The sequence below is a fragment of the Oryzias latipes genome, chromosome 4, assembly GCF_053564925.1.
Source record: "Oryzias latipes strain Hd-rR chromosome 4, Olatipes_Hd-rR_3.1".
Lineage (NCBI taxonomy): Eukaryota > Metazoa > Chordata > Actinopteri > Beloniformes > Adrianichthyidae > Oryzias > Oryzias latipes.
The window spans coordinates 16164554-16192198 of record NC_136240.1 but is presented as its reverse complement, the minus strand read 5'-3'; the positions used below and the strand labels follow the sequence as shown (position 1 = coordinate 16192198).

Here is a 27645-nt window from a genome sequence, read left to right as displayed (position 1 = left end):
TTGTTTTCTAGAGGCTGGTTTTGGCATCTCTTGAATGTTACTTTTTAAAGTTTCCAAAGATTGCAGTAAGGGTAAAACCTGATTTTTGTTTTTTATATTGACTCTGCAAAATGTTCTAGAATAAAAACAAGTCAAGGAATTTTCTTGAAGCAAAAGTTTAGTTCCAAGTGAGGATGGTAAATGCACAAGCTGCTTTGTAAACACAAACATAACAAAGAAACACATAAGTAAAAATCTTTGAATCAAATTCAAGCACCAAAACTTTGCATTTTATTATATTCAGACACTTCGGCTTAGTTTGACGGAAGCGCCGGTGCAGGCAGGAGGCTTCACTCCCTAAAAAGAAATTAAATTAAGCAACTGGTTTGGTTAGAATTAAGAAATTCAAAGCTCAGAGGTGGATTGCAGCAACGACTTGCCTGATAGAGCTCACAAACCAGATGGAAGAGGGAGGACATTGCCTTTTCTTCATTCTCCTCCGTGTATTCCTGCAACACAGCAATCTTTAAAGTCATGCGCCTGACCCAATTTTGTCAACTACTCTCATCTCTGCAGGTAAACCCAAACCCCTCAGTCATTTTTTACTTGTTCTTTACTGAAACAAAAGCCCAACTAGCTTTATTTTACAAGCTTTGTTGATCTAAACACAGATTTTCCACAAACTAATCATTCAGATAAGCAGGCAACCACCATGACTGGGTGCTGATATTTTTCTCTTTTATTTTTAAATTGGGCATTTGAGTTAACTGATTAGGAGTATCAAGATGGGACTTTACCCCATTAAAAGTGACCCAAGGAACGTGTGTGTGGGGAGGGTTCAGAGCTCGGGTCATGACCGCATTGCCATGCATCAGACGGAATCCCAAGTCTCCACTGACGCAAGAGTTCACACTGGACCAGGAGACCGAGGGAGCATACAGGTGAAGACACTGAGTCAGGCAGAGGAAGAAAAGAGACAGACAAAAATAAAATAAAACAAACAATTTTTTTAAGCTTTTCCAGTGTCTGCTTACTTCACATAAATATAGTTTTTTTTTTGCTTCAGGCCAACAGTATTAATTTCAAAGCCATTCTAAATAGTCAAATCTCTAATCCCTTTCATTTGCTGTAGATTTTCATGTTCCACAGATTATTAATTATCCAACAAAATGATTTCTAAAGTCTCTGTTGTAATGCATCTCAATAATCCTAATATTCCTGTGGATACTCACTGGCTGTGCAGCACTGAGCACATCTGCAGAGGACTCCATGCAGTAGATGATTTGAAATGCAAGGGAGTTTGTTGTTAAATGGAGAATGCAGGCCTTAGGAAGAGATGAATCATTAGCGGGAAAAAAATAATTGCATTTCTAAAAATAATAGTTACATTCAAATGCTGGCAACAAGTTGTAAACCTGTATCATGTTTCCTTTGCATTCGGGCTCCCCATGCTGACAGATGAAGGACGAAGTTGGTGATTGAACCTCCTGCAAAAAGGTAGAAAGAGAGTTTTCATGCTTTGATTGTTCTTCCAATGACATCTGCGAGCAGCTGAAGGACGTACCTGAGCATTTCCATAAGGCACCAGTGTAACAGACATGATGTCTTTTAGCATTAACCAGGTGGGAAACAACTGCTCACTGATGAAAATTCTGCAGTCTGGGCACAGGGTCTCATAGTATAGAGTGATGGATACTGGAGGGACAGTCTCATTCGGCTTGATGGCATTTAGCTCCATGCACTGTTTCTGAACCTATTAATCAGAGAAATTTGACAATGACCATCAAATCCAACTTAGATTTATTTTACCCTGCCTACTTTACATTTTTGTCAACACATATAACAATTTTAAATTGATCCTAAAGCATGTTGCCCCCAAATTTACTTGGTTCATCTAAAACAACTTGATTGAATATTTGCAACTTTGACTTTTGGACTATTCAACAAATTGTTAAAAAAAAACAAAAAAAAAACAGCAGCAATGATGTGCTGATAATGTACAGTTGACATAACATTTTCAATATATAATTAATAAATATCACTTAAGAGGGAGGATGACATTTTCCATCTTTGGTGTTTTTCACTGCACAAACAGTTTTTAAACCGATTAAGTGATTGATGTGACCTCGAGCACATGAAGAACCTCTGGTGCTCAATTTATGCAGCATGACTCTCATTACAGAGCAGAAATGTTGAACTCTATAAAACAGTTTCAACAACAGGATCAACCCTGTATTTCAATATTCTGGCCGCATATTTGACACTTCTATTTTAGTATGAGAGACTTTTATTGTGTTAAATACTTCTTCGTAGTTACAAAATAAAAGCTTAAGTCCTTTTTTTTATTTAAAAACTATCAAGCAAACAATTTTATTGACACTATAAAAATTGAGCTTTGTTTAAAGTTCTCGTCTGAGTCTATAACATAATGTATTTTTTATTACAATTTTCTGTATCCCCAGGGAAAAAACAAAACACCCATCGTCTGTTTACTTACCTTACATTCTATAGCTATTTCCAGAGACCGACACCATTGAGATGGAGGATAACGGCAGGACGGCTTTGGATGAGAGATTCCCAGCGCCGTCCGGTCCACAGAGACCACAAGAACCACAGCCAGCACCCCCAGCAGCTCCATGCTCCAAACACCAGCAACTCAAACTCAGCACGGCTTAAAAGCGGAGCGGCTGAAGCCCCGCCCCTACAACTATAGACGTCTGTCTCCTGATTAATTGACGCGAGGTGCAGCGGAAGCTGTGTGACCGGGACCGGAAGTCTCCATCCAAGCGGGTTCCAGAAGAAGAAGGTATGTCTAAACTTAAATCCAACTGTTTAAACCCACTTGCATGTTGGTATGGAAAACAAATCATTAAAATTGTGATTATGTAGTGATTAGCTTGTTTAAAAAAAAGTGTTTTCCTTATTTGTACAGACACTGACTCCCTAAACAGGGTTAGGGGATTCACAGACAATTTTATTTTAGAAAAAAATCCTAAAACTTTTTCATATAACACTTCCATTTTCAACTAAAGTTATCTCAATGGGGGAAAAAAAGCAGCAACTAGTTTGACCGCATTCTCAATTTTATTTGGGATTTGAAAGTGCATACTTTGAACAACAATGTCCTGAAATGAGTAAAGTTAGTTTTACATAATGAAAGAAAGGAAAACAGAAGAAACACCTTTCAAAGATTTGACATCCAAAAGGAAACAAGACAGTTTTGATTCAACAAGCTCAGTGTTTTTTTGCATAATCAATACAGTAAATAAAACATTAACAGTAATAGTTTTCTTACGACAACAGGCTTTTAACTAAGTACGGCTAAATTCTTTTAAACAACTGAAAGACAATTCCAGAGACCCACATTAAGGAGGAAAAAATGCAAAGTTACTGAAACATCCTTTCAAAAGATATTTTTTTTAAATTTGATGATTACACTCGAAGAGTTTGGATCATGTTTGCACCTTAATGTCAATTAAAAATCAACAATGACTTTCTTTGTAAAGTAAAAAGGCATTATTGCTAAATTTTATTTTACAGCATGGAAGAAATTTAGTGCCAAAATTAATAAACTATTCTAGATTACAGGTCTTTTCAACTGCTTTTAATACTTGGCTAACACCAAACACAGGTTTGCATGACGGGGACCGACGGTTAAAATATGTTTGACAACTTGCTGTCCATCATTGGCCTATGTGCAACTACAAAACAGCAATATTGAGCTCATCCGTTTGTTTTGGATTGCACACAGTACCACAAAAGCACAGTTCTAGATTAGTTGACACCTCGCAAAGATCCAGATTTTTTAACTCTAGAAAATTTGTGCCTGGCGGCATAATTTTTGCCACACCCCCCAAAACTTGATGCTTCTCACATTTGTGCTGCACCAGCCACGGAAATAGCACCACAGGAGTCAGGACCTCTCATCTTTACAATGACTTACTTTTGAAACTGGTTGTCCCAGCTATGCCAATCAAGTTTTGTCTAAACCTAGCATTTTAACTAAACACATCAATCCTACCAACAAACCTTAATGTCACGTGACCAGATCCTTCACTAAACATTCTGCAACCTTCTTCTAGATGTAGAACCATAGCTGTAAGTACAGATCTACCCAAAAGAACCCACAAATCAAAGGCGTGCTACATATCATTGCCACAACTGTTCCAGTTTACCGTCTTTCTTCAACCCCTCCTCCAATTTATCTTCACAATTCTTCCTTTCGCTATTATCTTAAAGATCAGTCTGTTCCTAGAACCCTCATTAGACATGTATTTTTATTTTGCAGAACCATGTTATTCCTAAAGAAAAGGTTCAACGATACCAAAGAAACAAAACAAAAAAAATCTGTCGCAAGAAATCAAACTTGTTAAACTACAGTTGAAACCACTACCACTTACACCACTAACGAACATGTTTAACTGTTTTTACACGTACAGTATTTTTCTAATTCAGTACCTGCTACATCCCATAATACAAAACCTTTTAAGTAACGTCATTGATAAACTCGATTATCCAAACAGCAAACTAAAAGAAACTGTCCTCACAGTTTATTTCTGTCATTTGTTTTTCCATATCACCAATCCATGTTATTTAGCACAGAATTCAAACAAAGACTTAAAGAACACCTATTTTGTTAAATTCTTTTACACATTTTATTTAAAGGAGTGCTTCAGTAATTAAAGTATGCTAAAAGGCAAAAATATATGAAAGACAAAATTTAGGCTGGTTGTATCATCGTCATTGAAGAACAATTAGTAGAGCATAATTTATGAAGAAACTTTTGAATGAACGGAAAAAAAAACAGACTAGCTACTTCCCTTTCACCATCAAACACACAGAACAGTACTTACTGAGAAATGTGCTTTTAGTGTCTTTCAGCATATCTGTTTGCAGCACAATACAAAATATACATAACAGTAAATGGGTATGTCTACATACACAACAATATTTTGATCATTTTGTAAACAATACTCTCCAACATCTAAACGTGTATTTGGCCATGAAGTGTTTGAGAGAACCGCAATTTCATGAAATTATGTGGAGTGTTCTAGATGTACTTGTAAATTTTAGACATCAGCTTCACTTGGGTTTATTTTTATGTGTCATGCCAAAAAAAAAAAAAAACCTGACGGACAAAACTGTGCAAAAAAAAAAAAAAAGCTTAGCTGCAGATAAAAAGAACACCCAAAGTAAGACAAAGTGAGACTTAACTGTCTACCAATGGGTGGGTCATATGGTTATGTGCAAATGTGACTAAAAGATCCTAAACACAATTTGTGCAGGATCTATTAATAATAGTATCAATATTGTTGTGCATGTAAACCTTGCTACTGTGTACAAAAAAGACCAAACTGTGCATATGTAATTACAATGTCAATGCACTGAAACATTTTTTAAATCAATGCTACAACATATTAATCTCATTAGCAATTTGTCTTTATTTACAACCTTGTCCAGCTGCTTCAGTGAGTAAATGTACAAGATAAAAGTCATAGTACCTCTACTCACATGAGATACTTTTGTGCAAATGCTATGCTTCAAATCTAAACCCAACAGAGCAATGGTCTTTGCATGTTTATGTGCACATATAACCCGTTGACCTTTTTTTTTTATTCCTGCTGGAGAAGCAGATAAAGGTAATGATTTATATTTAATTTTGCATTGTAAAGTAAACACACAAGTTCTAGACTTAATTCAGCACACAACATATTTGGTGTTCCAATTATACAAAAATAGATAACCTGGTTGACGAGAAACAAACCACTTCCAGGTGAGACGACACATAGTGCACTGCTTTGTGGTGGTTGTGGCAATCTGTCCACAGCCTGTGCAATGCAGTACTCATAGTTTGCTCCTGTGCAACACAATGTGGCAGATTAATGTGGTTACAGGCACACCAAATATGTCACATTTGCTTAGTTGATATAGACATCACAGTTAGACTCATACTGTGAGGCGATGAGAATATGAAAGAGAACGGCCAACTGTTTCAAGAAAGAAATCTTAAACAGCTTGTGGTGCTGCATTAGTACCAGATCTGGTTAACAAACAGTATCCAGCCGAGCAGAATTCCATAAAACTAGAGAAATTGTTTCACAATAACAACTTATCAGACTTCTAGACCTTTTCATAGCTCCAAGCCTGAAATCTGAAACAATCTACTCCAGAAGAAAAGAAAACATGTCAAATAACAGTCGGACAAAAAGGAGACAACATCAAATGTATGCAATCACAACCAAGCACACTTTCAACCAAGTAGAGAAAAGTGCATTAAATGTGACCCATTGAAAGGTTAAATAACCTATCAACCAATTTTTTTATAGATTAGCTAACTGAATCTTAGTTAACAGACAAAACAACATTTCAATTGTTGTGTTTTTTGAAGTGCTATATTTTTCTTTAAGAAATGCTGTTGAAGTAATTTACTGTAATCCTCGAGCACCATTTATCCCTAACCACAGACTGCACAATCAAAAGTCCCTGGATCACAAACCTGGCAACAACCCAGCACCAAAACTCGCTGGGACTGTCTGAAATGTAAACAATTTGAACTGAAGGTTTGAAAAAGTTTCAAATGTGTATGTAAGATGTTTTCTCATATAGACACAGTGTTCTATTATCTATTGAATATACCTCCCAGCGAGGTAGTGAGATTTTTTTAAAGCTGTTTGGTCAATGTTTAAGTCTCTGAATTACCACTAGACTCAGCACCACTGGATTATCACGATTCTTAAATTGGAAAAAAACAAAGTACAAGAAAATGAGGATGTGGTATTATGTTTTTTTATGTTTCAGTAGCTAAGCAGTCTCAGTTTTCATGAATTCAGACATGTATAATATAACTAGCTTTTGTCAAAATAAAATGAGCAATTCTTATTCTGTGTTCAGCTTTAGGTTCGTGCTGCTTAAATGCTGGCTTTGATTTACCTTTTGTGTTTGCTTCAGCCTATGCTTAATCTTTATCCTTAAAAAATAATTTGCACCGGTAAATGTGAGTCTTATAACTTTTTTCTAAATCTTCATTTGGGTTGATATGAATAACCTGACGGACATGGACTGTGCTGTTGTGACGTGGCTTATGGTTAAAACTGAACTACGTTTAATTCAAGCTACCCAAATAACCTTCATTTTGGCAACAAACACCCTGAAAAAAGGGTCTTACCTCAAGTGTAAAGTGGATCAATTTTAGCATCTAGTGCAGATTTTATGTAAAAGTTTAAACCTTTTTATTAATTTGTTTTTATTGTTTTAATTTAACGTTACACAATCTACGTAGTTCGTTATGATGTTTTTGCGTCAAAGAGTAATATGATAGCTGGACTAAGACATCAAAGGCACCATTATACAATTTGTGCAGAGTTGGAGACAAGCAGGATTCTCCTGGATCCATAGATTTGTCAAGAATCCTGCAGTGCTGGCTACAGAAGACGCAGTATATAGCCTAAATAATTACACCCTAAAGCTAATTATCTAGACCACTGTTTTACATGTGGGTATTATATTGTTTTTGTGTGATTTTCTAGTGTTTATGGGACCAGAATTCATTTTCACTTTTGATCAGCTTCTGGGTTCTTGATGTTTTTTCTCTTTTAAATGTGTTGCACATAAGAAATGGATCATTTTAGTAGCGTTCTCAAAATCAAAACAAACATTTGAAAACAGACTTGAAAAATGTATTTATAATCCTAAAAATTAAATATTTATCTAAATTAAAGAACTGTCGAACAGTCCGATCTGAAGGTTGGATGAGTAGCTTGAGATGCCGAATGTAAATGCTTCCTATGAATGACAACTGCTCACAATACCTGCCATGTTTTAAACATCGATCTTTATCAAACATCAAAAATAAGTAAGAGCAATAAAAGTTTAGTAAAGATTTCTTTCTTTTTTTCAACCATTTGAACATTATAAAGTGAGGTATTTGTCCACCACGGACAGGATTCATAAATGAAGCCTGAAGCAACAACTGCTCCTTTTGTGTTCATCTTTAATTTTGGATAAAGTGCTTAAGTGACTCCTCACTTCCACTAACAGCAATGCAAAATGTTCAGGGTAGTGCAGAGTCCCGACCTGAGCTTAATTTCTCCATAATTACCTTTAAAATAGCTACAGCCTATATTTAATGGATTTCTTGTATCAAATATACAGGATTTTGATACATTTTTGAAAACTGTAAAAAACGTTTAACTTCTACTTTTTTGTTTTAAGTGGGGCACTGTACCTTGGACAAATAGATTTCAGTTTGTCACTTTAATTATTGATTTTCTTCAATCACGGTAACAAACTGTCGAAACCGGTGTAAATGTACACGCATGACGGCTTTTAAACTGCATGTTGCAAATTGATGTCTTCTCAGAGCTTTGCTGGACCATCTGACATCATCTCTGGTTCTCCAAACTAAGAACATGCTGGCTGTAACTTTACAACTTTACACCCCATCCCCTCAATAAAGAAAATGTCTTGTTTAAAAATATATTTTAATGAGAAGATTCTATCATAACTTTTGCAGCGTCCCTTGAGCAAATTTCAGTCATGTACAAGATGCAGATGTTGGGTTAAATTGTAGGATTTTACACTACTAAGAGGTTTCCTATGTTTGTCTGGCTAATTATAGAGTAGTTTTATTTAGTTGGTTTTTGTAAAAACATATAGACATATCTTCTGCTGCAATATTGAGTGTCTGAAATTGTACGTTTAAAAAAAACCCATCCAGACAAAAACTATTTTGACTATTTTTGTTGTGAAAAAATGCTGTAATTTATGTTCCAACACGCAGTGTGTTTTAAACAGACAGACTATTCATATTTTACCACCCTTTAGTAAAATGTATTGTGTAAAAGGGCTAAACTGATAACAGAATTCAGAAACGGAAAATTATTTATCCATTTTCTTTGTGTTCAGCAAAGTAAAACGTGCAGCTCTTCATCATTTGTAAAGATTTTAAACTCTGTATATAACATTAGAACAGTCATCCCATTTATTTGTATTGGTTAGAGCTGTTCCAACGGAAACCGAAAAAAATCCTTCATCCAATTTTCTGTTCACCTGGTCTGGTTAAGAAGCTAGTGCTTAAAGCCAAATATACAAATATTCCATGATTATTTTTTTTAGCTGTTTTTAATTGCTGTGAAAGCATAGCCAAATGGGAACTGATACTGTAATTTTAGCACTGAAACACTAAGCGGTTCTTCGTGTGGTAACTGTGTCCTCAGTGCTATAGTGTAAAGTTTTAAAAGCGTCACCAGGACTGTGTGCTCATGTTTCTTCACTGAATGGCTGACTAAGAGCAGGCCAGGCAAGGGTTACATTCAGCTGCTGGTTGTGTTGGATCAAGGATGTGTGTCTGTAGTGGAGAACAAGCTCCCTGAGCGATGAGTACAAGTTGTAGGGCTCTGCAAAGCCATACCCTGTAGCCGTCCTGTAGATGACACAGTGTTTCACCTCTCCGTCCACACTGCAGGAGAGGAACAGATCACTGTATGTTGCCAACTGCACAACTGAATTGTGTCAAAGGCTAACAACATGTTCAAGTATGGTTCAATAAAATTTTTAAGTGCAATAATAGAAGAAAAAAAACACTCACACAACAGAGCAGGCGAAGGAGCCCCTCTGAGTCTGACTCTCTCTGATTAAGAAAGTTCCATCTCTCCTCCCTCTCAGCAGCTCCTCCGCCTCTTTTCGTCTCATGCCACCCACATACCAGCTCCTCTCCTGGTGAGTATCATCCTCCAGGGTGTAGAGACTAGCACACAGACACATTCATTTAGCTGAAGATCATAAAAAGACACAAACTCTTTCACTGGGAAACAAAATTATAGACCACTTCTGCTATGGTGAGAGAGCGTTATCATCAGCATAGCAGCATCACCCAGATTTCCGGCCAGTATGACTTATGCTGATTTTAACCCTTTAATACTGGAACTTTATCTGCAGTGTTAACATTATTTTGACTACTGTAACCCTTAAACCGTTTACACAATGTAATTCCAGCAGGATGTAAAGTGGACAAAAGCAGCCTTCCGTCATAATGCAACACTTTACAGCAATGGAGTGCTTACGAATTAAGTCCTGCAGTCAGACATGAGGCGAAACGCTCCGGAGCCTCACCCAGAGTTTCTGCTCCGTATGCGGTCTTAACCTCAGAAACTGTGGGAAACATGTCGAGTCAACTGAAAATGTATCTTTAATATGGATCAATGGAAAATAATATTTACTTAATGTACTATTTTCTACTTTCTACGATGACCGGTGAGGCGGAGCCTCACTAGCCTCACCTGACCGCACGTCACTGTTACCCAATCAATTTAAATTGGTTGCTGCACTAACAGTTTGCATGACTGAATGACTGAAATATTTCACACTAGTTGGTTTTAAGGCATAAGTATGCGTGTGAACACTATCTGTTTTGTGTACATGTCGACAGGTGGACATTTTTGCAGCTAGCAGGTGTGTTTATAACATTTGAGTGTGTGTGTGGACAGGCCCCGCCCTTTTTGTACTACATTTGAACCTTACCATAATGATTAACAACCAGTAAACTTGTTGCTTTATGCTGCTTCATGGTCTTACCCCCCTTCCCCTCTTATTATCACCCTCCTACCCCCCCCCTCTCTCTATCGTCCCTCTCTCTTCTTCCCCTCTTTCCTTTTCCGTCCGGTCCAACACCAAAGATTTTCAGACATGATTGAAATTAATAAAGTTTGGCCTCAATTACAAAAGGGGTCTATCCAGACATACCTTTGGTTTGTTTGTTTGATTAATAACCCCTCTTGTTAAAGTAAAATCTGTCCTACACAAGAGGCCCTCAGCTCTCATCTGTCTGCCCAGCTGTTGGACAGGACAAGTTAAGAAAGAAAAAAAAAAAAAAATATTTAAATTGGTTGATTCTAAATTAGTTGATTTTATGCGAATCGTTGCATATCGGTACAAAGGCGCTTTTCCCCGCATCAGTATCAGTTGATTCACATTAATCACATAGACGGTTAAAGAGTTACTGTAGGTCAAAAAGCTTTAAAAAAGCTCTAAGTTAAAGGGTTACTCTTTAATACCTATCATCATCATCATCAAACTATCATAACTTTTCAACAGTTTACACAATTAACGTAATTCTAATGGAGTTACAGAATCCGTTAGTGTTAATTGCGTTAACATTTGAAGAGTTTACGGGAATTCAAAGAACGTCAATTCTGGAGATAAAGGTCTAGTGTTAAAGGGTGTAACAAAAATGGCTGAGTGAACAAATGTAAGCATCTGGCTCGCCAAGCAGATCTTTCTTTTAGCATGTAGTCTTAAATTCAAACAAGACAAGCAATTCAAAAAAAAAAAGTCGGTCAAATTAGTTAACCTGGAAACAAAAATGTACCGTACTTACTCTTCTTCTTCTCTCTTTATACCCAACCACTCGTTAATCTGGCTCTGACTAGTACCTTGCTGGGTGAGCCACCTAAAACGAGCAAACCACAGTGAATAATAAGAAAAAATAGAATTCTATTAGACTGATGAAATTTAAGGTTCTCATTCTACTTTCAGATTCAACTTGGTAACAACGTATCACAGAAGAATCAAGACCCTCTTAAATAAAAGTAGAGACTGTTGTAAAAATCTTCTTGAAAAAAAACCCTGCAAATTCATTAATTTGCTTTAGTCAAGGATGTCATTACCTCGTAGGTTTAATTTACAGGGAAAGTAGATTCTGGGCTGCCAAGCCATACCAAACATACAAACCGATCAGCAGCTGTGAGAACCAGCTGACTGCTTTGCCTATGTTTGTAATTCAGCAGTGGCTCTGGTATGCTGTGTGTTTTCAAACTCAAATTCTGTCTCAGAGAGATATCAAGGCTCATATGGACTTATGCTAACATATTTAAAATTAATAGTTTATTGAGCATGACACACACATGACATACGGGTAGGGTTTTGAGACAATTCAAAGAATGACGTGAATGAAGTAGCCTGCTTTTCAATGAGTGACAAACACTTGACATGGGACAATGGAAATCATTTTTTTGTTGTCGCTTTTTCCAATTAAAGCTTATTCTCTAAGAAATTGCCATTTAAACTGTTAACCAAAATGAAGCAGAAGCGTTGTCTAAATTGGGCTTTTAAAAAAAACACTAAGAAAACAACAATCCAATTCTGAAAGAAATGAAGTAAAATGCTTCTTTAAAATTTATTTTTTAATAGAAAACACCAATGTATTTTAATGATAGAGCATGTTATTGCTAAACAAAAAACCACAATCTAAAAAATATTAATGCAACTACATGAGCAAGCTATTTTTTAATGTGGCTACTCTCTACTGCATATTGAGGCAAAATATAATGGGAAGTCGTATTAAAAATGAGACTAGAACTTACAGTAGGTATTGATCCCTGATTTTCCTGAGTTGCACAAGGTCAGGCTTCAAGCCATTCATTTTCCTGTCAACTTCCATGTGAGCCAGAGCTTTCTTCTTCAACTCTTCTTCCAACTTCTTCTTGCTGCTGTGAATCTCCTCCACCCTTGACTGCAACTCTTCAGGGTTGCTTTGAATCCTGGGGACAAAAGAATGACCTGAGTGAGCAGTTCAAATGCATCTTAGTTGTTGTCCGAATTCTGGACGACGGAAAAAAAAATCTAACGTGAAATATATGACTTAATCATTGAATTATTGGAAGCTCACTTTTCTGTATTTGAGCTGCTATCTAATGCAAGGAACATGTCAATGTATTCCTTGCTGTAGCGTTCTTGAGTTTCACATTCCTCTTCGAAAATCCTGATTATTTCAGTAAAAGCCTCAATGGCTGTCCTCTTACTTTGAAGTTCCTGTACGTAAAAAAACAAACAAAAAAACAAATGAATAAGTCAAACAGTTACTGAGGTAAAAAAAAAAGCACTAAAGGTTTTCATTGTAACAAAAAACTTTCTCCACAGAAGTATGTTGTACCTGGGAGGTTTGGTTCAGCTCTTTGAACAACTGATCATACTCTTTGCTCGTCTCTTTGTATTGATCCTGATATATTCTCAACTGTTCACCGGCTGCATCTATGTCAACTTCCATTACAAGGTGCTGCTGTAAAGAGAAGAAAATGAAACTGTTTACGAATTAATTCAATTAACTCTGTGATGCATCTTTATATCATTGTATCTTTTCAGCTAGCTGTAATCCCATTGGGGTCAAACCTACCTCCTGAAATCTGGATACTGGGTAGAGTAACCGTGTATCCAGTTTAGAGTTGTACTGTGCTAGCGATTTCTTCTGATAATGCTGGATCAGATCCACCACAGAGGGGAAGACAAGTGGCTCAGAAAAGCCACACTTTTCCCCATAATGGAAGATTTTTATCAACCTGTTATAGCCATCCTTCCTGCAAAGGTCAAAAAAGAGGTTTAGTTTGCATCTACATGTAGGCAATGATTTAATATAGAAATAACACAACATATATATGTATCTGTGTATGCATTGCTGCATAAATATGTGTATGTATTCAAGTTCACATATGTTTATTTTTTAAGTACTAGTACAAGAAACCACATTTGCGTTTGCGGTATATTACAAATGACAATGGTCCTAAGCATAATTAATAAAGTAAAGCTTTTAACACAGATGTAGTATAACTCAACACCTAGAGCAATGTTTTTCAGCCGGTGTGCCACGGCACACTAGGATGGTCAAGTGTAGCGTGGGAATTACTCATTTTCACTGATGTTAAAAATCTAACTTAATCATTTGCTTCAGTTAAGTTAAAAAAAATTTTGTTCAGTCAACTTAAAAACAACACATGGTCATCAAACAGTTATTTTACTTTCATTCAAATTAATTCAATTAAGTAGGTGTAACTTCAGTGTTGCTGTTAGATGGGCAGCGCAAGGAATTGTGGGATACCATTCCCTTTGCCTGTCTGGACGGATTTGGATACAATTGTATGTTTTTGTCTAAATATTTTTAGTTGTAGCTGTTTTACTGTGTATTGCTGAGTTATTTTATCCTGTTATGTTTAATTCTTTCTGCACTATGACTGAGAGGGAGGGAGAAGATGATGAGTTTATTTGGCACCCGTATTGTAATAGTACAGTATTTGAACTGAAGTTACAGTCACAGTCATAATAAATAAATGCATGGTATAAGTCATAAATCCTTACAGTGTAATTTATTTTAATTTTATAAAAATGAGAAAATCTGCAGCCTTTAACTCAGACATATGAGAGTTTAAGTAGTACAATAAATTCACATGGAAAAAGATTTAATTGAATTGAAGTAATATGACATTTAGTTAGATAAATATGTAAATTTGAGTTGTATAAACAATTATTGAGTTGGATAGACATAAGAAATTAGGTTAAATAAATTTAACTTAATTACTTGTTACCAATTGAATTAATTCATTTAAGCTTTATAAGTTGTGTTTTATATATATATATAATTGTTATATATATAAATATATATATATCTATATATATATCTATATATATATATAGATATATATATATCACAATGTAATTGGAAATAAGATCAGAAACTCGTGCGTTTACTCTTTCTCCAAGCAGAAACCCTTTTTTTTTTTTTTTGCTGATGCAGCCGTATTACTTTTTTTATGGCCGTATAATCTTCATATGTCGTCATTAAAATCTCCGACTCCTTCTCACTGAAGTATAGCACTCTCTTTTTTTCTCCATGTGTTTCCATGGTGACTCTGGAAATCGGCGATCCATTGAGAATGTCTTTATGTACTTGCCGTGCATGCTTATTAACCCAGGGTTACCAAGTCTTGCGTAATTACGCTAACTCATATCTGGTCTGTTGGAACTGACATACCCAGAGTAAGCAAGTTTAGGCGCACTTCAGCCAGAGTTCAGGGTTAAAGTCAGGCGAGTTAAGTCTTGCTTTCTGGAATACCCCCCAGGATTGCTGCAATAAGGTCTTGGGGCTGCCCTGGATTGGAGAATGAGTGACTGGTGCTGCCTCTGGATTGGAGGGAGGAAGATTGGTGGCTGCACGTGATTGGAGGATGGGACTTTAAAAACCTGTCATCTCCATGGTCCCATGGGGGAAGAAGTCTTTGGCTGCAGCTTCTGTCTCGCCTTCCCCCCCATTGACAATACTTAAGTATTTTGTGAGGCCTTTTGGATGTGTAAGCTTGTTGGTGAAGCTTTTGTGTGAACTATTTCCCAAACGTTGTATAACTTTCATCTGGATATTTTTGTTGTGGTAGAGCAGCAGGGGTAAACTGCCATTTTGTTTGTGACTGTTTTCTCCTGTTTTGGTTGAGGATCAGGGAGGCTGGTCAGACTATGTAATCTATTTTTACTTTGTTTCCTTGAAGGTCAGATAGAGCAGTGGTCCCCAACCGCCTACCTGTACCAGTCCGTGGGTCACTTGGTACCGGGCCGCAGAGAAAGAATAAATTACTCACATTACTTCCGTCTTATTTATTTCTGAATCTGAAAGATGTTTTATTTTGAAAAATTGCCTGATTCTCTGTTATATCCGTCTATGTTACTCCAGACCAGGGGTGGCAAACACGCGGCTCTCAAGCCGCATGCAGCTCTTTGCGTCTCATCATATTGTGGCGATCTGGGGGTTAGCCCCTAAGACTCATGGGAAGTGGGGAATCTTGGGTGAAAAACCATTAGTGAGGAGGCTATGAGCAGAAGTGAGGTTCATGATGTTTGGGTGCTGGCGGTTAAGTTCAAGTAAATGCAATACTGAGCTAGTAGGAAGCAGGTGTCCTTGCTTCTGTTGTGAACAAGCTGAGTCGTTTCAATTTACATAAAAATGTCATTTAATTGATTTTCACGACAAAGATTCATCATAAAACTATAAATAAAACAAAATCGTGAAGATTTCTTTTTTTATATACTGAAGGTTAAAATTATTTTATGCCACACTCAACTGAAGTAAAACTTGAAATAAACACAAGTACAATACTTGCTGTTGTGTTGTAGGGAAAGGAGTGCTTTATGGAAAATAATACGGCTTTAATTGCGTGTTTGTGTGTGTACGTATTGGCAGGTCAGTGTGTGGTGTGGCTCTTTGACTCTCACAGCGAATAAATTCGGCTCTTGGTGTCAAACTTGTTCGCCACCCCTGCTCTAGACGCAGGCCAAGGCGCTCTTCTCGGTCACGTTACCGCCAAAATAAAACCAAGGAGCTAGCAAAATAAGTAAAAAACAAACGTCTTTGGAAAATTTCTTTGCCAAGGAGAAAACGCCCACCCAGGAGACAGAAGGGGAGCCTTCCACTTCCGGGAAAATAAAGAAAGCTGCATTTATTAGACAGCACTTCTTTTTTGCACCATGAGTGTGGGAAGGGGAGAGGATGATGAGACCTGTGCGATATACAATGTCATGCGTGTCAAAATAAAAGCTCAGGGCTCATCTTGACACGCCTCTGTTCCCCCTTCATCGTAGTGTTACTGTATTACTCATCAGCCTACATTTGAAAGACTGGTCTGTGAAAACTTTGTCTGACGTCATAACGGTCCGTGGCGTTAAAAAGGTCGGGGACCACTGAGATAGAGCATTTGACATTTGAGTTAGTTCTGTTTTGTTTATTAGTTTGGCCTGGGTTCACCCTGAAGTTAGATGCTCCTTTTGCTTTCCTTTTGTCATATTTACATTTGGGACAAGAAACCCTATTATTATTTGTTCAGACATTGTTTTTGGCAGCTTTTTTATATTTGGTGATCTTTGAGGGCTTACATTTTTGCATTTGGGGTCATTTTCTTCTTCTTTATGTTATGCCCCACACTCTTAGACATAGGGTGCATAACAGTTCTCCTTCTGGATTTGTGTTTACTAACAGCCAGACATCCCAGTGTTTGGTTCAAGTAATTTTTCTAACTGAAACTGTTTCCTAATAATGTCTGTCTTGAAGGACAAATTCAGTTTCAGACTTCAGTCACTTTTGAAAAATTAAAAGTTAATCTTCAATAGAAGTAATACCTAAACAGGAAACAGGATTAAGGCTAAGTGGCCAACAGACACATTTCAACTAAACTGAAACAATTTATTCACCCAAAAAGAAATAAAATGTAAAAGTTTTCAAAGACTTTATTTTTAAGTTAGTGAAAGGAAAAACTAATATAAAAACTAATGTAACTTCAACAACATAAACAAATTTCGTTCACTTTTTGTGTAGCTACATTTAACTTTTTTGTGTAAAATTTACCAAGCATGTTGTGATCATATAATTGTTCAAACATTACAGTTGCTCTTGTTCAAACATTAAAAAAATTTTTTTAAATTAATCGCTGTTTAAAAAGAACATAGGATTGTTTCATTTGTTTTTTGTGAGGTTACATAAAATTGTACATACATAAAATTGAATTTTAATAAATTAGAGGTAAAACAACTACCAGGGCAAAAGTTAAAATAATGTAGTTGAAACACTTTGCTACGTCTGTCCCAACAGTTTTTTTCAATGTCTTTCTACTGCCAGTACGGGACAGTTCACCGATGCCTTTTGTAGAGCACTTCAAAATAAACTAATTAAACATCATCCCAGTCTGATGTCGCGATGAGGTCTGGTTGAGAAAAACTTGTTAATAGTTTCTACCACACGTGGTGGTAGCGTCATACTCATGAATACGCTTTTTGACAAGCGTCCAGCAGCAAATTTGACACACCAGAACATGATGGACGCAAATACGACAAGCCGTGGCTACTGATCCGTACAGATCACAGATCAGCCATGATTCGTTGTACCCTTGATTTAAACCCAGATGTGACTAAACAGTCAAATCTGTCTAGCATGAGGGGTACTCAACTTCTTTTGGTTGAACAAACATTTGGTACAGTTAGAAAGTCCTCAGCACTGCCTGCGACCGTGTATGGTTATCTAGGAAACAGCCCAGAATATGTCCTGCATCTTTCCCAACATAACAAGGATAGTCTGAAGCCAACACTTGACAGAGGAAAATACCAGCCATAAGTTGTCCTGGGACACATGTCCATGTTGTTTGAGTTGATAAAAGTCTCTACACAAAAAAGGTTTAGCCATGCAAACATTTATAGCAGTTTTAACTAAATCTAGATACAAAGAAAAACAGTTACCGTAAGGTCAGAGTGTATTCTCCTTTAATTCCACTGGAGGAGTCTCGAACCAGAAAAGTCCCATCGGGAGTGTTTCTCATCAAGTTATTTACTTCCTCTCTGGAAAAATAGAGTTGGCAGAGTCCGTTTTTAAAGAATTTTTTTTATACAAACATCCATACATTTATGGAATTATTTCGATTTCTAGTCTAAAATTGCCAATAGCTGCGGTTACATGGGCAAAATATTTTGATCAGATCAATGGTCGGATTTGAATTCAACCGTGTACATGGGCCCAGAAAAACTTTTTCCGATTATAACAAACGTTCACATGGTCACACTTTTGGTCGGAATAAATCATTTGGCTATGCGCAGTAGTGTTGAAAATACCGGAAGAGGAAATGAGTCCCGCTGTAAACAAACCGAGATGCCACATACATTTATGCAGCAGCTTGGTAATATACGGGATGATCTTGTTTGATGAACACAAAATCCATGCGGGAAATGCCTCAATCTGCATCTTGGCTACACGTAAATATGTGGGAATAACATCAGTTTTTATTTTGTCGGGACACGACTGGAAACACAAATCCATGTGATTGTTTGAACAGTTTCTAAGAGCGGCAGGAAGGAAGCCTAACAAAGCACTCATAACAAACACAACAAGCACCACCACCCCTGCCCGCAAACACAAAGCTATCACTCCGGCTGCTCTGATCAGAGACACGATTCACCCGCGCGGAGCAGCCGGTCTGTGCGTGACGTAAACCAGAGCAGTAGTGATACACGATCGGAATAAACTGTTTACATGCAACACGATCGGATCAACAATCGGCATAATCCACCTATCTCGATCGGAAAGAAATCTTGATCCGAACGAGTCTGATCGGGGCAGAGTATTCCGAACGGCGTGTTTACATGACGCATTTTTCTTCCGATCAGGCATTCTTTCCAATTACTTTTGTCCATGTAAACGCAGCTAATGACTGGACAACGTACCTTGAGATGTTTCCCCAGTACCACTCTGCTTCAGATAGCTGGAGGTTGTCTGCATTGCTCTCATAGGCTGCCATTGGTTTGGTTGTATCACTCTCTGACCAAACTGTGGGCAAGAATAGGAAAATAAATAATTAAAATCTAAAGTATTGGCTTTTATTCATTTTTGTTTTAAAAATGTAATGTTTAATTTCATTCTACAAATAAAGCTAGCCAACATTTAACATTTTACATGTCTGAATTCACCAACAAAAACAATGTCCTAATTTAGGAAAACAAAGATTTCTGGCAAACATGAGACAGAATTTTACCTTTTTCCTTGCTGCTGATTTTTAGGGCAAGAAATGCTTTATCATCTCCATCAGTGTGTGAGGAGAGGTCCTGAAGGAAAACTCTCGGTGTGCAAGACTGCACCTCACTGCTGCTGTGGCCTTTCTCCTTCTCCAAGGACTCTAAACACCAACCATGCAAACAACGCAGGGTTAGCCACAAGTTAAGGACAGTCTACATAAAAGTATCTGTACTCGGGTGCTGTCTGCACCGACTGCTGGCCTCTTGACAAAGTTCTGGAGGGAGATATTGGTGTATGGTTCAGTCTTAGACCACGCGGGAGACTGTCCAGACTAGTGTGCTGACAGGTGACACTGACTGCCTAAAATACCAGAACTGGCACTCCTCAATGTTCAGGCCCACTCTTCTAAACTCTGGGTGGTTTGATGCTCGACCTCGCCTTGCCTCGCCTAACAAACAACAGCTGACCACTGAGAGATGCCATGTCAATCTGAATGACCACAGCTTACATGCACCACTGTTTGAATTTTATTTATTTCATTTTAATTGGAAATAAATGTTGTCTTAGCTTTAGGGCCTGGAGCATTATGAAAATTTATCAGTAAGTCTAAATAAAATACATGTGAACTGTTAGTATTTAGTAGTATGTAAACCCTAGCAACCCAACATTGCTACACGTATGTAGGGCAGCATTTGTTTTTAACAGTTGATGTAACTTGTCCCTTCAGCACTTGTGTTGGCATGCCCGGAGCTGTTTTAACGAATGCTGGAGGAATCACACTAATGCTGCTGTAACTTTAGGAAGGGAATAAACTCATGAACCCCATGCAGTCAAACACTGACTCTCTGTTAAAGCTTGCCTGGCATGAAAGCGAAATACGATCTGCAACTAATTAATCCTAAATCTAGTTGAATAGCAGAAACGTGGGAGAATGTAGCATGTGATATCATGTTCTCCTAAAGCCATTTGAGTTTCTAACTATATTGGACTAGAAAATAAGGTTAATTAGTGAGTTCAGGGGAAATCTGATTTTCTAGTTAATGTTTACTTCTTCTGTGAATTGTTTGTGTTATTGTGTTTGCCAACTTTACAGGCATAGATATAGGTTAGTAGTATTAACTACAGTGTTCTGATGGACAAATTACATCATTTAATATCTATTTACTACTATGACTATATTTCTTCAAAATCAGTTAAGTTTTACGTCCAAGGTTGACGTTTACAGATGAATAGTAGTTACCGATTAAATTTATAATTTTTTTTTAATCCAATTTTAACTGAATAAGTGACAACTTAAGGGGAAAAATAAGACAACACCAGAATCAAAGCTGTCTCCTTAAATTAACTTTCTAAATCAGGCTTGTCCAAAGTCCAGTCCATGGGCAAAATGCAGCCTGCGTTAAAATTTCTAGGTTCTTTGATAAAATCAATAATATGTAACCCCCATCGCTTTCTAAAAACTTTTTGTACAATTTTTGCATTTTGACTGGCTAAATTTCCTCATAATGAAATGAAATGAAATGTAACGAAATTTGCAAGTTTTTGTGATTTTTTTGTAAAGGAAAGGAGGACAAAGTTTGAATTAAATTGGACTTTGATTTGATTTTTAGACCAAATGTGAAGACACTGTCACTGGACGTTTCTGTGAAACTTTTTAGCTAATTTCTAAAATGTCACGAACAGTTGTGTTTCACTTATCAGAACCACAATGGTTTGTACTTCTGAATCAAATAAGTATTTGTGTTATTTTCCTGTTCTCATCATTTAAATATAGAATTTTACAGTGTGCATTGAATAGTGAATGATATTTAACATATAAACCAGATTAAATGTTGAAAAAAGTTTTTTTCAGGCAGACATTTTCTTTTCTGGTCTTCAAATATGGAATTCACTTTAATTTTAGTCAAAATGTAATTGGAAATATTTCTGTTCTATGTGAAGAAATATAAAGTATCCCAATCCAAAAATATAGTCATTAAATAGTTCATTTGCATTTAACGTTATTACAGGAGTTCAAAGATTGCAGGATGATTGGTTGGCCCTAACATATTTTCACCTCACCGAATCTGGCCCTTATTGCTAAACGTTTGGACACCCCTGTTCTAAATAATCCCCAGAATGTAGTGTTAAACTGTAGCACCCAGGACATAGTGATATGTATAAGGAGAAGCGGCTCAACTCACTGACATTTTTAGCTTTTCTCTTCTCCAGTAAACCAATAGCCAAAAAGACTGTCTGCCTTTTATTTTTATTTTTTTATTTTGCCTCTGCGGTTGACTCATATAGTTATTTGCTTCTCCAACAAGTGTTAACCCAGTTCATCCTCCCATAATGTCTGTAATATTTTGTAGTTTTTCCCTCAGTAAACTACTTTCTGAGACAATAAAAAACTAAGCTAAACCTATCCGTCAACATTTAAAAATGAAATATTTCTTTTTAAACAGTGAAGTGTTATCCAGGATTTTGTGCATATTCAGTTGTATTTAGTATTTGAAAACACAGTTGGCCTTACTCAGCTTAACCCTTGTGCTATCCTAGGCACTTTACCATTGGGAGTTGGGTCATCTAGACCAGTGTTTTTCAACCTTTTCTGAGCCACGGCACACTTTAACCTTAAAAAAAATCCCGCGGCACACCAGCATCCAAAAATTTTTAAAAAAAGGAGAAACTCATAGTCTGTATTGATCTACAGCCCCTCCACAATCTCACATGCATTTTTGAGATAATTGTTGCAGAAAAAGCTGGAAACTGCAGCTGTTTTTTTCTAAAAGATGCAATAAAAGTTAAGTTAGAAGATTTAAAAGCAGTTTGATGTGTGTTCGTTGGTTTCAAGACGTTTAACAACAGATCTCCTTGTGCGCTGTCACTCTCACAACCCAATGCATCATGGGAGATGTAGTGCATAAAACAGCCGGAGATCGGTTTTCGGAGCTTCATTGTTTTGTTCACTTATTCCACGGTCTGATACCGGATTCTGTGGGAAGCTACACCGCTAAAGACGAGCTTTAGCTGGTATTTTTGGTAGAACTGAGAGACTTTACGAGCTAAATCGGGACAAGGAAGTGAAGACTTTAACCACTTCTGATTGGTCAGACTGATGACATGTGATTAAGCCCCCCAAGAATGATTGGTGGAGACAGTTAAAGGGACGGGACTTTTCCAAAATACAGCCGAAGGTGCAGCTGAATCGCGGTACTGTACCGTCATTCTTATCAAAATGTCTTTAATAAAATAAAATAATTGCAAAGAAAAAGTATTTTACGATCTTTTATATTCCTAACTCCTCAGTGTTTTATCAGGGCCTGTTTGGATGAACAGAGAGCTGAAATCCTGGAGATGGGAAATGTTTTTAGATCAGTTAATGAGGGCAATTTCCCACGGCACACTTGACCATCTCCCACGGCACACTAGTGTGCCACGGCACACTGGTTGAAAAACACTGATCTTCAGTGCCCTGAAGCTTTTTTCTTCAATGATTTGTGATCTTCACTGGTGTCCATGGATTACATGAAATCTTTCCACCTTTATCCACCTTTGTCATGGTAGGGAGAACACGTCAAAGTAAGGGTGGGGTCATAGGATAGCACAAGGGTTAAAGATTAATCAGTCAGTATTGATCAGTACCATGAATCGATGGAATCTCTAAAACATTTCTAAAACTAGAAGCTCTTATTGTTAAATATCTAATATATATTTTGCTTCATACCATTTTCAGTGACATACACCCACTTTACCACATCACATTAAAATACAGCTCTCATCTTCTACTTATAGATTTTTCCTAATACACAGATGCGTATTTTGATCTTTTACTGACACAGCCATGTTCAAAAAAACATAATTATTGAAGTATAATGCATTTCATCCTACAACAGTGATTTAAGTTTTACAACATTGTTTTGCCTTTTTAACTATAAGAACAAATGATTTTTCCTTTTGAATGAGGGGGACAGATTTTGCTCCATGTTAGTTTATTGATAGATTGCATAAAAATCTTTTTACATTGAAGTTTATGAAGTAGTTGTAAATAGTGTTTTGTAAAGAAATATATAATTTGATTCCCTACATTGTTCTAAATGTGCAGTTGTGGTTCTTAGTAGAGATCATCAGAGAAATAAAGATGCAGGTGTAACTGTCCCCATGAATGCATAGATCTGTGGATTTGTGTAGGGCTCACATTCTGTTGCTAGATTTCTTTTAGATCGTAGTGTTTGGTGTAAAACTAAAATCCACCAAGGCCTGTATGTTGATATGTGTGTTGATCCTTGAAAGGCTTAAAGCAGCACCTTAATCTTACCTTGATCTGCTGGTAGAGGCTCAGGCTTAGTAGCTATGCTTATGTCTGACTGCTGCCGTGATTGGTGAAGCAGTGATGATGTCATCTCAGGAAATGTAGGATCGGGCTTGGGATTATCCACCATGTGGACTGTGTTCTCGCTCGTGACCACAGCCTCATCTGTTAGCCGGAGAGATGCTAGAGAGGATGTCAGGACATCGTTTGGCTTCAGCTCGTCCTCGGTCCAGAGGTGGAAACTCTTGGCGGCCATTTTCACAACACTGACAGAACAGTCTAGCTTGGTTTTATAACAGGGTGAATCCGACTGTTGGTGTCACAGTGAGATCACATATTATCAGCTTACAGTTAAACTCATGGTTGAGGATTGAGAGGATGGAAATGCGGAGATCATGGCTGACCAGTGTTGGTGATGTAGAGCCTGTTCTCCAGGCTGAACGCTTGTTTAAAACACATCATAGAGCATCCCAGGTTTGCACTCCCCTTTATTCCTGAGCAGTTTTTTTTAATTAAGTACTTTTCTGCTTCACAGTCATTTAAAAAGAACCTCTAAAGGAAATAGGCTTGAAGGAATTCATGCCAAGGAGCTGCTTGGAGAAAACCACAGTGCAAGAATCAAATGGCCTGATTCTTTTTCGCTTCAATGTCTGATGTTCAACTGGGGAACGCTGATTCTCAGCTGCACATTTTCTTCCTCAAAGACACATAGATCACCTCTTCTTAGGAAACCTAAATTAAAACACACACACACACACACACATTGAGACATATTCTTTTCAATAAGTAACCAAGATAGCCATCACAGACTTACTCTTCTGTACCATGCACCAACATTAGATATTTTCAGGTAAGCGTCTTAAAACCTGACTCATTGCTCATTACATGTTACAGATCTGCTGCCAACTATGATGCTGGGTATGACAAAGTCTCATTTGTAGTTCTGCAACCTGAAGAACAGCAATGTAAAGCATGCAGAGCAGGAAAGCTGTGTAAAAAACATTAAACCTCTCTTCTGTAAGTACCAAATCTAACACAATAACATTATAAGAGAGTATAAATGTCAAAAACAAAGTAAAGTAAAGTAGATTTTTTTAGGCTTTTGCCAATATGTTTTTCAAAAATAAAGGACTGTAAAGAATATTGTTTTGAAAAATAGTCACTTTGCAGGTTCTCTGTTGCATCAGTTGTTTTTTTTTTTTGTTTTTTTTTCGGTGTGTGACAGTAAAGTAAAACAAATCTCAGCTGTAACTTCTTTAAAACAGTTAAAGGTTTGTTTATAGGTTTGTGGGTTTTGCCACCATTTTTATTTTGTTACGGAACAGAAATTAGGAGACAAATGCCCCTCTGCTCAAAGTAGAGGGGCAACCTCGACTCATTCCCTGCCTGACTCGCACATCCAACCCAGACAGCTCAGAGATCATTGCTTAGAATCACCTAAAAGATTTTTATCCAAAAAGATAGCAAAACTATAACTCCTACTCCAGCATTATAAAAAAAACACAGATACCTTTGTTAGATCAGTCAGGCTCTGGAATGAACAGTAAATGTTATTTATGATCCAGAGTTCTTTGTTTTACGATACTCTCTGCTTAAACAGTCATCATTAAATTATTCTGTACAAATATCTTGAAGACGATTTATGACGTTGTATGAATTAATAATCATACGATTAATCATTGTATCTAATACCATGTAATCTTTTTAAATAAAATCAAAACATTTTTTATTTCATCAAGGTCAAAGCACGTTTTTCCTAATATTCGTAACTAATGAATTCATTTTTGATAAGTAAGTAAGTAATGGCAAAAACATTAAAAAAAACTCATTCAGAATTATTTATTTTTATTTAGAAAGTGTCTTTCCTGCAATTAATCAGGGGTCCTCAAAGTGAAAGTGGCCTATAGTGAAATCAAGGGGTCTGCGGTTAAATCCGCCTCCCTTCCCAACAGATGGATTAGTCAGCGGTTTATTCTGCTGGAATCTTTATAATGCAAAGTCTTGAAGGGATTTGACAGCGGATGTCATTTACTCATTCTACAAGTGGGAAATAACCATTTTTGTGTTCAAAAAAAGTCATATATATTAACAATATCTATTGGGAAAAGCTCTTAAAAAAAACAAGACCAACCCTACTGGCTTTTTATCGTTTAAAAAGTCTTGCGATTTCACCGTTCAGTAACAGTTATTTATTTGATGAAATTATGATATTCTGCTTTAAAATATGAACCAAAATTGTTTTTTGGCATCAATTTTTCAAAAATTTGTTTAAAAAAAATTGTTTGCAGTTTATAATGTTTTTCATTTCTGGGTCTGGGGTGAGGTGAAAATGATTCTATTCAAAAATAGACAGAAAAAGGAAAAAAGCAAATAAAATTGACCACACTGTAATTTAATGTTTGCGACGATCAAAAGTGAAAGCGCTGCAAATGGCGTCTGCACAAAAATCGCTCCAGTAATACGCAGCTATAAAGTCGTCAGTGATCTTCGTGCTCAGTTGTGGTGACTTCTCGCACGGATGAAGCGAGCTACCAAAAGTCACGCCATTGAAAGTCCGATAAGTCTAATAACCAGTTTTTTGTTTGTTTTACTTTTCATTCAATCACTCTAATATATAGAACAGAACTATCAGAGAACCAAGAGATTCACATTTTGATTATCAGCCTAAAACTGGATTTTCTTCAACAAAAAGATTCTGTCTCCTCAAATGGACATAAAAAGAAATCCAGACATAGATTCAAATGGTTAGGAGCCATTAGTGAGTCATTCCAGTTGGGCTGAGGATAGTTCAAATGGTCTTACATGTATCTGTTTCAGCAGCAGGGCTTTAATGGAAACGTCCCAAACGGCCATACAGCCTGTGCCCCGTACAGACGGCAACGTAACGTCTCTTTTATAATATAGAAACCACCAAAAACTGTTTACCCACCATGTTTCTAGTCTTTTGGTCAAATTTTGTCTTTGTTCTTCTTTTAAGTCAAGTCGATCAGTGTCTCATCCTAAACTGAAAGCGGGACAGCAGATGTACGCCATATTTTCTCAACGCCTTAAAGCTTCCCATCACCCTGTAATTACGCTTTGAATGACGAAGAGGTGGTTGAATAACCACAAAACTCTAAAAATGGCAACTTTTGGCAAATGCTTGTTTTGCCAGTGTGGAGAACATGAAACAGCATAAGGAAACTGAGATGTACAGGATACTGCGCACCTACCTGGACCAAGACGGAAAAGGACGGGGCGGCATCGGAAGCCTGCGTCTCATCGACATCCATGAAGCGACGAAGAGACGTCGCTGGACACACACGTGGCTCAGATCAAACCAACCACCGGCCTCGGTCCTCACGCCATTCCATGCCCCTCCACCTCCCACCGCCTCCCACTCCTCCTATCCCTGATAGGCTCTCCTCCATGTCCTCCATCTTCTACAGATCTCCTCTTCTTGGTTGTTATCCGTCTCCTCCGTATGTCACTTTTTCCCACGCTGTCATTCCTGTTGGTTTTCCTTCTCTTCCTCACAACTGCATGTAAAAATCCTTCCGGGAATCACTCCTCTCTCCAAATCATGGTTCTCTTAATTCACATTTGTATGGAGAAGCACTAAAAAAAACTTCAATAAATTGTGAGATGCGATAAGAAAAAATCAACACAAATGTGGAAAATTGCAATTCACTATAGGAAAAAAAGCTATGAAGGCTATTTATATTCAAGAGCTAATGCACTTAAGAGAGCAGCAGGAGTAGAAGAGGAGCCCTGCTCTCAACACTGCAACTCTTTTGCACAGTTTGAGAGCTCACTGGATGGATAAGGGGGGGGGGACACGGTCATAGGAATGAGTCGGTGGGAAAAAAGTCATATATAAATAAATAAGGCAAGGATGCCGCTGTTGCTATACAGAGCAAGGGGCTTAGCAGTCTCCTGAAATCCTATTGGCCGGCCTGTTGCCATGTGCTCAGCAGTCAGCAGAGATGCTGCTAACAAATCAAGGAAATGTTCTAATATTAGACTGTATGTTTCTAGGCAGCAGGAGCCCCTGACCTCTCAACTCCAGCAGCTTTACGTTCCACTTCACAGA

The 27645-nt window shown here is 37.3% G+C and overlaps 2 protein-coding genes and 1 long non-coding RNA gene across 8 annotated transcripts; 1 reads left to right on the top strand and 2 right to left on the bottom strand.

Annotated features, from left to right (window-relative positions):
- Positions 1–247: 247 nt before the first annotated feature.
- LOC101167441 (IFI30 lysosomal thiol reductase) lies at positions 248–2679 on the bottom strand. Its single transcript, XM_078945866.1, has 7 exons — positions 2477–2679; positions 1544–1732; positions 1395–1466; positions 1212–1304; positions 777–929; positions 416–488; positions 248–332 (listed from the first exon to the last, which is right to left on the bottom strand). The coding sequence occupies exons 1-7, from the start codon at positions 2615–2617 to the stop codon at positions 280–282; spliced, it is 774 nt and encodes a 257-aa protein (XP_078801992.1). The 5' UTR covers positions 2618–2679; the 3' UTR covers positions 248–279.
- On the top strand, positions 2674–26833 carry LOC144991871 (uncharacterized). Of its 2 annotated transcripts, none has more exons than XR_013655532.1 (2): positions 2674–2785; positions 26728–26833. It is a non-coding gene; the product is annotated as an uncharacterized LOC144991871 (long non-coding RNA). The 2 variants fall into 2 exon arrangements; XR_013655531.1 differs by lacking the exon at positions 2674–2785 and adding an exon at positions 24466–24590.
- Positions 3045–27359, bottom strand: LOC101163728 (phosphatidylinositol 3-kinase regulatory subunit gamma). Of its 5 annotated transcripts, none has more exons than XM_023954244.2 (12): positions 26786–27359; positions 23580–24305; positions 19302–19442; positions 18994–19096; positions 18016–18114; positions 13148–13328; positions 12908–13033; positions 12644–12786; positions 12339–12515; positions 11354–11425; positions 9566–9724; positions 3045–9436 (listed from the first exon to the last, which is right to left on the bottom strand). In XM_023954244.2, the coding sequence occupies exons 2-12, from the start codon at positions 23827–23829 to the stop codon at positions 9238–9240; spliced, it is 1650 nt and encodes a 549-aa protein (XP_023810012.1). In that variant the 5' UTR covers positions 23830–24305; positions 26786–27359; the 3' UTR covers positions 3045–9237. The 5 variants fall into 5 exon arrangements, with proteins under 5 accessions (XP_023810012.1, XP_078801981.1, XP_078801983.1 ...); XM_078945855.1 differs by having other exon boundaries at positions 23580–23839; positions 26786–27328; XM_078945857.1 differs by lacking the exon at positions 26786–27359 and having other exon boundaries at positions 23580–23839; positions 23923–24061.
- Between the last annotated feature and the right edge of the window lie 286 nt (positions 27360–27645).

What these genes read in the sequence shown, in the direction of transcription:
- LOC101167441 (XM_078945866.1), bottom strand. Translation starts at nt 2,617, where the DNA reads ATGGAGCTGCTGGGGGTGCTGGCTGTGGTTCTTGTGGTCTCTGTGGAC. An exon ending in AAATAGCTATAGAATGTAAG is followed by an intron (nt 1,733 to 2,476) that starts GTAAGTAAACAG and finishes TCTGATTAATAG; the next exon opens with GTTCAGAAACAGTGCATGGA. An exon ending in CTTGGGTCACTTTTAATGGG is followed by an intron (nt 489 to 776) that starts GTAAAGTCCCAT and finishes GCTGTGTTGCAG; the next exon opens with GAATACACGGAGGAGAATGA.
- LOC101163728 (XM_078945855.1), bottom strand. Translation starts at nt 26,841, where the DNA reads ATGTCGATGAGACGCAGGCTTCCGATGCCGCCCCGTCCTTTTCCGTCT. An exon ending in AGCTGAACCAAACCTCCCAG is followed by an intron (nt 12,787 to 12,907) that starts GTACAACATACT and finishes TTTTACGTACAG; the next exon opens with GAACTTCAAAGTAAGAGGAC. An exon ending in ATCAGGGATCAATACCTACT is followed by an intron (nt 11,426 to 12,338) that starts GTAAGTTCTAGT and finishes TGCTCGTTTTAG; the next exon opens with GTGGCTCACCCAGCAAGGTA.